The 10,476-nt window shown below is 37.4% G+C and overlaps 3 protein-coding genes across 4 annotated transcripts in view; 1 reads left to right on the forward strand and 2 right to left on the reverse strand.

The window, feature by feature from the left end:
• plp2b (proteolipid protein 2b) overlaps window positions 1-10,476 on the reverse strand; it is a 374,364-nt gene that overhangs the window by 354,066 nt on the left and 9,822 nt on the right. The gene's annotated exons all lie outside the window — the stretch shown is intronic.
• timm17b (translocase of inner mitochondrial membrane 17 homolog B (yeast)) lies at window positions 460-6,073 on the reverse strand. Its single transcript, XM_053317751.1, has 6 exons — window positions 6,048-6,073; window positions 4,281-4,380; window positions 4,135-4,198; window positions 3,788-3,916; window positions 3,582-3,692; window positions 460-2,098 (listed from the first exon to the last, which is right to left on the reverse strand). The coding sequence occupies exons 1-6, from the start codon at window positions 6,071-6,073 to the stop codon at window positions 2,019-2,021; spliced, it is 510 nt and encodes a 169-aa protein (XP_053173726.1). The 3' UTR covers window positions 460-2,018.
• On the forward strand, window positions 6,166-10,409 carry pqbp1 (polyglutamine binding protein 1). Of its 2 annotated transcripts, none has more exons than XM_053317741.1 (7): window positions 6,166-6,226; window positions 7,699-7,766; window positions 7,871-7,982; window positions 9,375-9,475; window positions 9,570-9,752; window positions 9,831-9,888; window positions 9,973-10,409. In XM_053317741.1, exons 2-7 carry the CDS (start codon window positions 7,700-7,702, stop codon window positions 10,121-10,123), a joined length of 672 nt encoding a protein of 223 aa, XP_053173716.1. In that variant the 5' UTR covers window positions 6,166-6,226; window position 7,699; the 3' UTR covers window positions 10,124-10,409. The 2 variants fall into 2 exon arrangements, with proteins under 2 accessions (XP_053173716.1, XP_053173717.1); XM_053317742.1 differs by having other exon boundaries at window positions 9,573-9,752.

Raw genomic sequence — 10,476 nt, forward strand, 5'->3', positions numbered from 1 at the left:
TTAAACTAGTTGAGCCGTTTAAAAGGATGACAGTGGAAATCTTTCAAGGGGAAGGTAGAGGTAAACTCAGGAGAAACCTCTTGCTTCTGAGGGATTTTGCTGCAAAGTTTATTAGAAGGAAAGAATATAAAGAAGTTCAGTATCATGGTGGAAAAAATGAGATGGTTCACTATTTGCAAGTCAGAAAACCTTTAGTATTTCAGCACCTTGGACAGAAGCTGGTGGTGGGTGCAGTACCGGGAGATATGCCAGCAGGGGGCGCACCATCACAGTGAATAGACGCGTGTACTTACTGACGCCAGTGAATCATTATAAGCTTTCTAAATCTAGAGCCATGACAAAGAAATAACACAAATCCACATCTTAAAGAACATTTGGTGCCTTTATTGTTTTGAACAACGTGTGCATGATAAATACTGTGTATTAAGACATACAGCAAAATAAATAAACATTCTACACATTTTATAGCTTTACAGCAAAACACATGATCATGCTGCTTAAATCACCTCTCTCTGCTGTAAAAGAAGCTTTCATTTTTAAGAAAACAACAGAGAGATTTCAAAGTGCTTGGTTGCTTGATGGATAACGCAGCGATCAAAGTGATGAAAGGTCCTCGGATCACTAGCTCATTTAAACTCTGAGCAACAGTGCAAAGATAAATGCCAGAGTAATTCTAGCAATCATTTCAAAGAGCTCATTCATGGTTTCAACACTGCAAAGAAGACATGATTTCTGCTCATTCACTCTAGTATTTAAGATAATTACTATCCAACAAAGATTTGAAATTACCAAAGCTGCCAGGGGGGGCAATGACTTAAGAGAAACTGCAAACACAGAACAAGAATGAGGTTTTACTGAGCCACAACCCATCTTTAGCACGCATAATTTAAAATGAAATGTACACAGTTTTTTGCATTGATTGTCGCAGCTGACACACAAGCAAAGATTTGGAAACAGATTTCCAGAGTACCAATCTGAATTGGTAAAATCTCACTGAGCAACTTCACAGACGTCTAATTTTTCATATTATTCTACCTTTCTACATTGCAGCCATTAAAACAATGGCTTTACTGTTTAATACATCTGTGCATGTGATTGTGCCATTTTTGGAAGCTAAGAAAATGGTTCAACATGTCAAGAAATGGTCTTTGATTAATCCGTACAAAAACCGAAGTGTAAAAACATCCATTCATCATTTTACAGTGGGTTATGTGCTGGACTGTTTCTTGGCTGTAAGTAGTGACGTTCTCCAGTTTTCACTTGTTGCCTGGCAACCTCGCAGTAATGACAAGACTCCTGTAAATCACTGCACCTGGCCAAGAAATAGTCAGGCACATAACCCCCCATAAAATGGAAAATTATTGTTTTTACTCTTCGGCTTTGTTTAAACAAATAAGACATAAGAGTCGTATAGTGAGGTTTAGAGGTGCTGGTAGTCACCTTTGCTTTGGTCAAGCCAGGCTAGCCGTTTCCCCCTGATTACAGTCTTTATGCTGAGCTAAGCTAACCGGCTGCTGGTTCCAGCTTTATGTTCACTGTACAAACATGACAGTGGTATCAATCCTTTCTTCTAATGCTTTGGCAAGAAAGCAAATAAGCATATTTCCTAAAATGCCAAAAAATATTTTAGTAGATACTTGTAGATGTTGACTTGATGTTGAATAATCAAATTAACTTTATATATACATTTCACCATTGTATACTTCATTCCAAACAGTCGCAGTGATGAAACAATATCATAAATATAGAAAATGTGATTGCATGTGATTCTGTTAGTGCAAACATTATTGAAGTGTCTCATAAGGATCCTTATTCACACACATTCACTCATAAATAACAGGAACTCACAGTAATTATTTCCCCTGAGGTATAAACACATAGTGCAACTACTTGATACCACTGTAAGAACCAGTCCCTCCATCTTCTGGCCATCATGATACCTGGTTTAGTGTCAGGTGACCTCCAACTGTCTGGTCTGACTCACTGTGTCCACAGCTGGTCTCAGTTCTTGTCTCCTTCTACTGAAACTCCCCCTTTGACCCCTGCTGACCATCATCCTTTGGAGGTAACTGACTGGGGTCATCTACAAAGGGAATAGCTGGAGAAGACAAAGAGAGGAAGTTAAATCTGTGGTGGAATCATATTTAATTAAAATAAAGTGTCTGTCTTGTTTAAATACACTATAATACTGTAACGTTCATAAGCTTTTTGGTGTCTGCCTTATCCACATCACCACTTAGTGACTTCCTACATTTTACAGAATGCTTTTCCACAAGTGTCTGAGAAAATATTTAAACTTTTTGTATCCACTGTGTGTAGGTACAAAGAAAGAATAGTGATTGTGACACCACAGAAAGAAACGGACGAAAAATTAGACCACTTCTCTCTCAGAACAGTTTATTTCTGCTTTGTAGTGCATGGAGGAGTCTGCTTCTCCCTGCTCCCCCAAACATCTCTGCCACTCTCCTTGTACATTGAGAGTGACCCACAGGATGTTAGTGTGTGTGAACGAGAAGGATGACATCTGATAACACACACAAACCAGTTTCTTGGATCTCTTTTCCATTAAGAGTGATGCTCAAAGCTTTCCTTGGTCATCTGCCATGAAAACATGTGAAAATCTGCACAAACTCAAGATCACAGAAAACCTTTTTCTGATCTGAATAGCAGAACTTCGTGAGAATTTTGTGCATGTTCTTTTAACTACAGTTTGGTGTTTAATTGATATCTCTCTGTAATAGCATAGAATAATTAATGTCAGGATAACCTTTATTTCCACTGTACTAGATATGTCATGTTTGATGTCACTTAGCAGCATAAATATCATTATTTGGGGAAAACTACCCTCAACTTTATATCTGGTATAATATACAAGATATGTCCAAATTTGAGAGTACAGTAGGAACTTCTGTTAATAGAGGTGTAACCCCTCTTTTGGCCAAAATGAGGATCAAGTCCCCTGTTTAGTACAGACATTCATTGTCCAGACTGTCTTTATCTCTCTTTCTTCTGAGCTCTTGCCTTTCAAACCTGGTAACGCTACAGCTTTATTGATTCTGCTCTCAGTGATAATACTGGTGCTATCTTCCAGCCTCTTCTATGATAGCTTTCATTCTTGAATGAGTGTTGAACTTAAGAAATAGCCTTTACCATCTGTTTCTACAGAACTAACACCAAAACGTCACATCTACTGTACTGGTGATGTTTTACACTGTTCAAAAATATTTTATTACAAATAACTGTAGCTCTGCAGAAGGTTAATGATGCCACATGTTCTACATTTCAGCTGTTATTCACAGAAATATTAAAAATAAAAAAGCAAATGACCACTGTGTATTTGAGCAGATATTCCTACAGAGTTGCAGACTGTCACAGAGAGCTACCAGTTGCAATCTGAGTTTATCCACTTATCGTTATTATTATTTTGGTTATGTCGTTTAGTCACAATAAAAACAGTTGAGTGTTTAGGAGGTGATCATACCAGAGACTAATTACACTGAATGACTACCCAGGGACTGAATGAATTTCCTCTTGGTCCTTTGAATATTATTTCCAAAACATAAAAAATCAGCTTCACTCACGGTTCTGAAACTGCTGTGCTGTGTATCTGGTTAGGAGGATCCCGAAACCCTCAATCAGAGCAAGTAAAATTCCTCCCATCATGGCAGAGCCCATCATAGTTAATGGCCCACCTGCAGAAAAACACAAAATTCATTCATCAGGTCAGTGACAAATGGGGGCTGGTGTCATCAGAGTGACTCAGCCGTTTAACAGATATTCCTCTTACTGCGTGCTGCCAGGATGGCTCCAGTTAGTGCACCACTTGTTATGGAGTTCCAGGGATCTTCTTTCCCTCTTATGCGAACTAAACCACAGTCGATAGTGGAGAAGAGTCCTCCCCAAACAGCAAAGCTACCTGCGAAAACAAACCAGTGAGTGATTTGGTTTTGGACAAAGAAAATGTAATCACCAATAATTATGTGAAATAACTTCAGCTACCTAAATAAAACAAACCCTTTGCAGGTAAATAATATAATATACACAATGACAGCTGTGAATGATGCCATAATGGTTGACATTTCAAGATATATAGCAAACAAAACAATTCATGAGTACATAATAAACTCTCCTCACCTCCAATCTGTGGGGCTCTTACCCTAACTGCGTTTGCACTGCCTCTCAGCCTGTGTCCGACACCCTGAAATATTAAAGCACTGTTGAATTCAGAGTTCAAAAAGCTGATCAGAGTCAGAGAGCAAACAAATATGAGGTGAACTCACTGCAGGGGCATTTCGAAAGCCCTTGATTGCCTGGAACACCCCTCCTCCAATTGCGCCCATGGTGAAAGCACCTCCGCAGTCATCCACTATCCTCCAGGGACTGCAGGAGATTAAGGAAATGTAAAAACAGGATAGGACTGTCAAATATCTCTGCTTTGATATGTGAGTTGTGAATTTTCAACACTAGAAAAGGCTCATATGTAACCAGTATCTAAGTAGTAACCATCAGTGTGTAGTCCATGTGGTTCATACGCTAATCATACTTGTGCTGAAACTTTTAGTAGATTAATCAAACTGTCAATATACAGAAGAGTAACCAACTTAGCTTATGGTTAAACATTCTCTGATGTGAAATTTTGAAACTTTTTCTCAGTTTCATTTATTTTAGTGTTGGAAAGTGAATATCTTTGTCACATTGGTCTCTGGGAAATAAGTTTTCTCCCCTGTTTTCAGACATTTTATAGAATAACAAACATTAGAACATAAAGGATGGGTTCACAATTTCTTTCTTAAAACATCAGTCAGGTGCCCAAGTTAACATTAAAATGAGGGTTTTCTTGCTATAATCATTCCACCTGTTCATTCTGGCCAATAGCAGATCCCTTTATTACAATGTAAGTGATGGGGGTCAAAATCTATTTGATAAACCTCCTTCTGAGCAAACATGTATCCAAAAGTTTATCTGAAGCTAATATGAAGCTTCAACTGTCCAAATGGGTCAAATCAAGAAGATATCTCTCAAAGTTACAGTCTTTCTAAGCCAAAGTCCCTCTTTTTGTTACTAAACTTCCAACGCAGCTCGACAGGGAAACACAAAGAGAGAAACATTTGATATGAATTGAAGCCTCACATGAGCTCGGATAAACATTCAAATGCTATCACTTACATAGAAAGCGCATAATCTTATGTGCAGCCTTATCACACAATATATGCAAAATTGATGAAATATTCTTGTACAGCTGTAGCATACAATTCACAATATAAGTTTGAACTAGAGCTGAACAATTAATCAAACTTTTATCGAAATTGCAAAGTGGCCTACTCCAATTTTCAAGTTGCAGGAGGCATAACATTTATTATAGGCAAAATGTGTGTAAAAGTACCATTTTAAATTAAGTATTGTGGTGCTGCAAGGATGTCTGGGCATACACATCATATTCTATAGATTCAATACAACATCAAAAATCACACCATAAACATTTTAACATGTTTTTCAATGAGAAAGGGAATAATGATGTAAATTTTACCATTCCCTGTAATATTAACTATATCACAATTGCAATATGAGTAAAAATAAACGCAATTAGATATTTTGGTTAAAAAATCGTTCAGCCCTAGTTTAAACAACGATTTTTTACATATAATAGACAGGATTTCTGCCAATATTCCAGTAATATAATTTTTTATCCTGGGAGCTTGTCCAGGATTGATCTTCAATTGAAATCAATACTGTAGTTTTTCTCTCTGCTGCAGCTCAGTGGAGGCATCACAAATTCACAAGTTTAAACTCTGCTGCAAAATATTCTAACATCAACAAGTTGTAGATTATATTAGTCGGTGAGTTTTCACCTTAATGCCTGCAGCTGACACCTGTTATTTATCCCTGACCCTTCACTAAGCCAACCAGCTAACCAGCAAAAGCCTCTCAGTTTATTATAACCACGACTTCAACACGACAACATTAAAAAAACATATCAAACAAACCCCACATAACGGGTTGACATGTTTTTAAACGTGCAGATAAAGACTAAAATGTTTTAATCTTACCAGGGTTCACGCGCATACTCCTCCATGTTTGTTGACGTCAAAGAGTCCCGTGGCTACGTCATCAGTGTGCGCACGCAGCGGGCTGTTTGGGGAAGTCGCCTAATTATCACGTCATCGGCTCCTCTGTTGCTGCTGTTGCTGCTCTCCTCGATTAAAGAGGTGATTTTTTACTATAACAGGTAAACTTTAAATGATTTCTATTCATACGTGTTGTTTCTAGGAATGTTTAGCTACTTAAGGTTGGTGTAATTTGGGGGGTTTATGAATGAATTAGAGGAGAGAGTTGGAGCATGCGTGTTCAGCCCTGTTGCTGTTTCTCACTGCAGCGGCACTTTGCTTTTATACGGTGTAATTTTAGCCATTTATCTCTATATTTGTGAAGTTTTGAGTGGGGGTTTTGTTAAGCTGTTCAAAAAAGAAATGTCATAGTTTGTGTGATCCCGTTTAAAGTCACTGTAGTGGTTTTTAAAACGATTTCTCGGTTAATCAATTAGTTGTTTGGTCCAAAAATGCTAGAAGATGGTGAGAAATGAGTCCAAGGTGACTATATCAAGTTCCTGATTTGTCCACAAACCAAATATACCCACTTTAGTATAACAGAAAAGTGTTTTAGTGTAATAATAACAAACTGTAGATGCACAGAGATAGAACTAACTAACGAATAGTTGTTTGGTCCAGAAAAGGCAAGTTCTTGCTTTGTCCACACACCAAAGATATTCAGTTTACTATCACAGAACAATGAAGAAAACAAAAAATATTCATTTGAGAATCTGTACCAGAGAATTTGCTCATTTGTTTTTCTTTAAAAAAATGACTAAATGATTAATTGATTATTAGGATAGTTGTCATTAACTAATGGTTGCAGTTCTATACCAAACACCAGAGTTTGTGGTTTCTTTTTAAATCACTGTAGTGGTTACCAGCTGTAGATACAGAGATAGAACTGCAACCAACCATTATTTTCTTGATTAATCAATTACGTTTAGTCCAAAAAATGCTAGAAAATGGTGAAATATGTTTCCAGAGTCCAGGGTCACGATACCAAGTCCACAAACCAAAGATATTTATTTTTCTTAAAAAATGACTAAATGATTAATTGATAGTTGTTGTTGTTGCTGGTTAATTTAATTGTTTTAAACTAATCGTCTAATGGTTTGTGATTTCTTTTTAAATCACTGTAGTGGTTTTAAAACTACCAGCAGTAGATGCACAGACATAGAGCTGCAAAGAAACGATTATTATCTCGATTATTGGAGCAGTTCTTCGACCCAGGAAATGCCAGAAAATGGGGAAGAATGTCATTCACTTTTTCCCAGAGCTCAAGATGACTTCAGATGTCCTATGTAAACAATTTTAAACATACACCGATTCATTTTCCGATGACTGACTGATGCACTTAGCAAGTCATCATTTATACTCTGTATTTTTGGATTTATGTAGAGCTGCAATGATTTATTGAATTGTGGATATTTGGACCAGGGCTGTAACTAATGATTAGTTTTATTGATTAAACTGCTGATTATGTTTTCTAGTAATTGATTAATCATTTTGTATTTAAAATTTTAGAAAACGTTGAAAAATGTCCACAATATCTTGTTTCATTGATTCTCTGCTTGCATCATGAGTAAATCCTCACCTCTCTCTGTTGCAGGATGCCTCTTCCTGCGGCACTGCTGGCCCGCTTGGCCAAGAGAGGGATTGTAAAACCATCAGATCAAGGTAGTGGAACACACTGTACAAAAATACACCGGTCCTGATACATTCAGACATTTTTTTATGCTTTTTAATTTCATGTAACAACTTTTCTCTTCTTTTTCATCCAGAGGTAGATGAGGAGATTATTGCTGAAGATTACGATGACAACAACGTAGATTATGAAGCCACCAGAATAGAGAATCTGCCACCAAACTGGTATAAAGTGTTTGACCCTGCTTGGTACGTATACTTGATTTCTACAATAAGTGTTCACTGTTGACTGACATTGAGACAACATGAGTAAATTTTTTGCACGTGTGGTTATTTTGGGGTCACACAAAGATGGATTCAAACTAGTCAAAACACCAAAGTCAAGTCAACATATTAATTGAACTCTCATTCTGGCCCTGTTACTGTATTAAAAATCCTTAAAATTACATCTACTCCCTCCTCCCTCATTGCAAAATCCAGAATACATAAATATACTGATGCAACTCACAATTATTTTCATTATTGGTTCATCTGTTGATTATTTTTTGTCAATTAATCGATTAGCTGTCTGGTCTATAAAATGTCAGAAAATGAGGAAAAATTTTCATGACTGTTTCCCAAAGTCCATGATGCAAATTAAAATGTTTTTTCCAGACCAATACTCCACAACCCAAAGATATTCAGTTTACTGTCATAGAAACTCAAGACGATTATCCAGTTGTCAAAATAGTGGAGAATTAATTTTCTGTTGATGAACTAATCAATGAATTGTTGCAGCGCTACATAAATCTGCAAATATTTTTCATTACAAAAGTTATTACTGCTGGACACATGTTTTCTCCTCAAGATGGGCTCCAAATGAGATGTGATGTCCCAAATCATGGTTGTAGGTACATGGTTTTGTCTCAGATTTAAGTTTATCAGCAGATTAATATGAAAGAAAGCTGGCTTGGGTCAAACTCTGCACACACATCATTCTGTACGGAGCTTAAAAATAAATGAACTATGGAAAAAAATAGCTACTTTCAACTTTGGGGGTTGAGGTGAAGTCAGTGCTTCACATGACTACTGCTACGTTCAAATTGAAATGCATTCAAATAGGATTGTAATAACCAGACCATAAACATCATTTCACCTAAATGTTCATCATGAACTGCTGCTGGCATCAAGGCATCAGTCTCTCACTACTGAAGGACCATTTGTATTTGCATTTGAGTTAAATGACCATGCAGGATGGGGTTTATAGCCTCATGTTTACATACAAGTCTAAAGTTTTATCAACTGTCAAATTGTGGCCATTCATGGACTATTAGTCAATGAGATAGTCAACATTAAAAAACATTCAACTCTATATCTGGGAAATGGTCAAACTTGCCTTTCTTGTCTTGTGACATCATGCTTTGGACCTGTTTTCTGTCAATCTAATCACATTGTAAAGCAAATGCAGAGATGTAGTTCCCATTGCATGTTAATGTCTAGGTGGGAATCCATATAGAAAGGGAGGGTGTTGATGTTCTGCAAGGGTAGGGTTTTTTATTTTTATGGTAAAAAAAAGTGCATTATTTAGCTCTGTAAAGTTAGTGTAACCTCCAAAGACACTGTGGCTGTAAACGAAACTCCCTTTTTTTCTCTTTCATCTAGTGGTCTTCCTTATTACTGGAATGTGGAGACAGATTTGGTGGCCTGGCTGTCCCCTAATGACCCATCTTCTATGATAACCAAACCTGCCAAGAAACTGAGGGGTAAGAAACGTAAACTCATAATGCAGTTTGTTTTCCCAAAAATACTGACAATGGTTTGTTTTGTGACCCCTTGCCTTTTATTCTATATTTTAAGCAGATGGAGGAGATGACAAAATCGAGAGGCATTTTGAGAAGCCAGACAGAGAGCGAGAGAGGGATAGAGAAAGAGAGCGGGAAAGAGAGCGTGACAGAGAGCGAGAAAGAGATGAAGGCAGAGACAGAGACAGACGGAAGCAGAGGAGAGAAGACATGCCACCGTACAACAAAGGCAAAAGAGGTAACGTTCACATCTGAATCATACTGAACAAACAATCTATTTACATGAATGAATTTAACATATTTATTTTCCTTTCAGGCAGAAAAGATGATGAAATGGACCCAATGGATCCTAGCGCATATTCTGATGCTCCAAGGTACAGTATCAAATCCACCCACGATCCTTTTAAGATATGAACAGAAAGTTATTTTTATTAACACAAACTCATTTATCTTTATAGAGGCACGTGGTCAAGCGGCCTGCCCAAACGTAATGAAGCAAAGACGGGGGCAGACACCACAGCGGCAGGGCCTCTGTTCCAGCAGCGGCCGTACCCGAGTCCAGGAGCCGTGCTTCGAGCTAACGCAGCTAACCAAATACCGAAGGAGTAAGCCAAACACCGAGGACAACAACTCATTCATACAATAACAAGAGCTGTACAGCGTTTCTTCTTTTTGTTTCTCTGACAGACTGACATCATTTGAGTTTTCTTTTCCTTGTGAAATATGCGTACATGTCAGAAATAGAAGTGCTGAGTTTTTTGTACCGCCAGTGCATTCAAACTCCTGCTCAACATGTAGAACTGTTGTAAATATGTTTTTATAAAAAGCCGTAACGGATTGACCTGCTTGTTGTTACTTGAACCATTTAAGGCCGTCATTTGCTAATAAATTTAAAGATTACTGTGAAAAAATTACTCATTGGGATTTTTCTTTATGGCTGCCACCAATGATTTAAATTATTG

Source organism: Scomber japonicus, chromosome 4, assembly GCF_027409825.1.
Source record: "Scomber japonicus isolate fScoJap1 chromosome 4, fScoJap1.pri, whole genome shotgun sequence".
In the NCBI taxonomy this organism is placed as follows: Eukaryota; Metazoa; Chordata; class Actinopteri; order Scombriformes; family Scombridae; genus Scomber; species Scomber japonicus.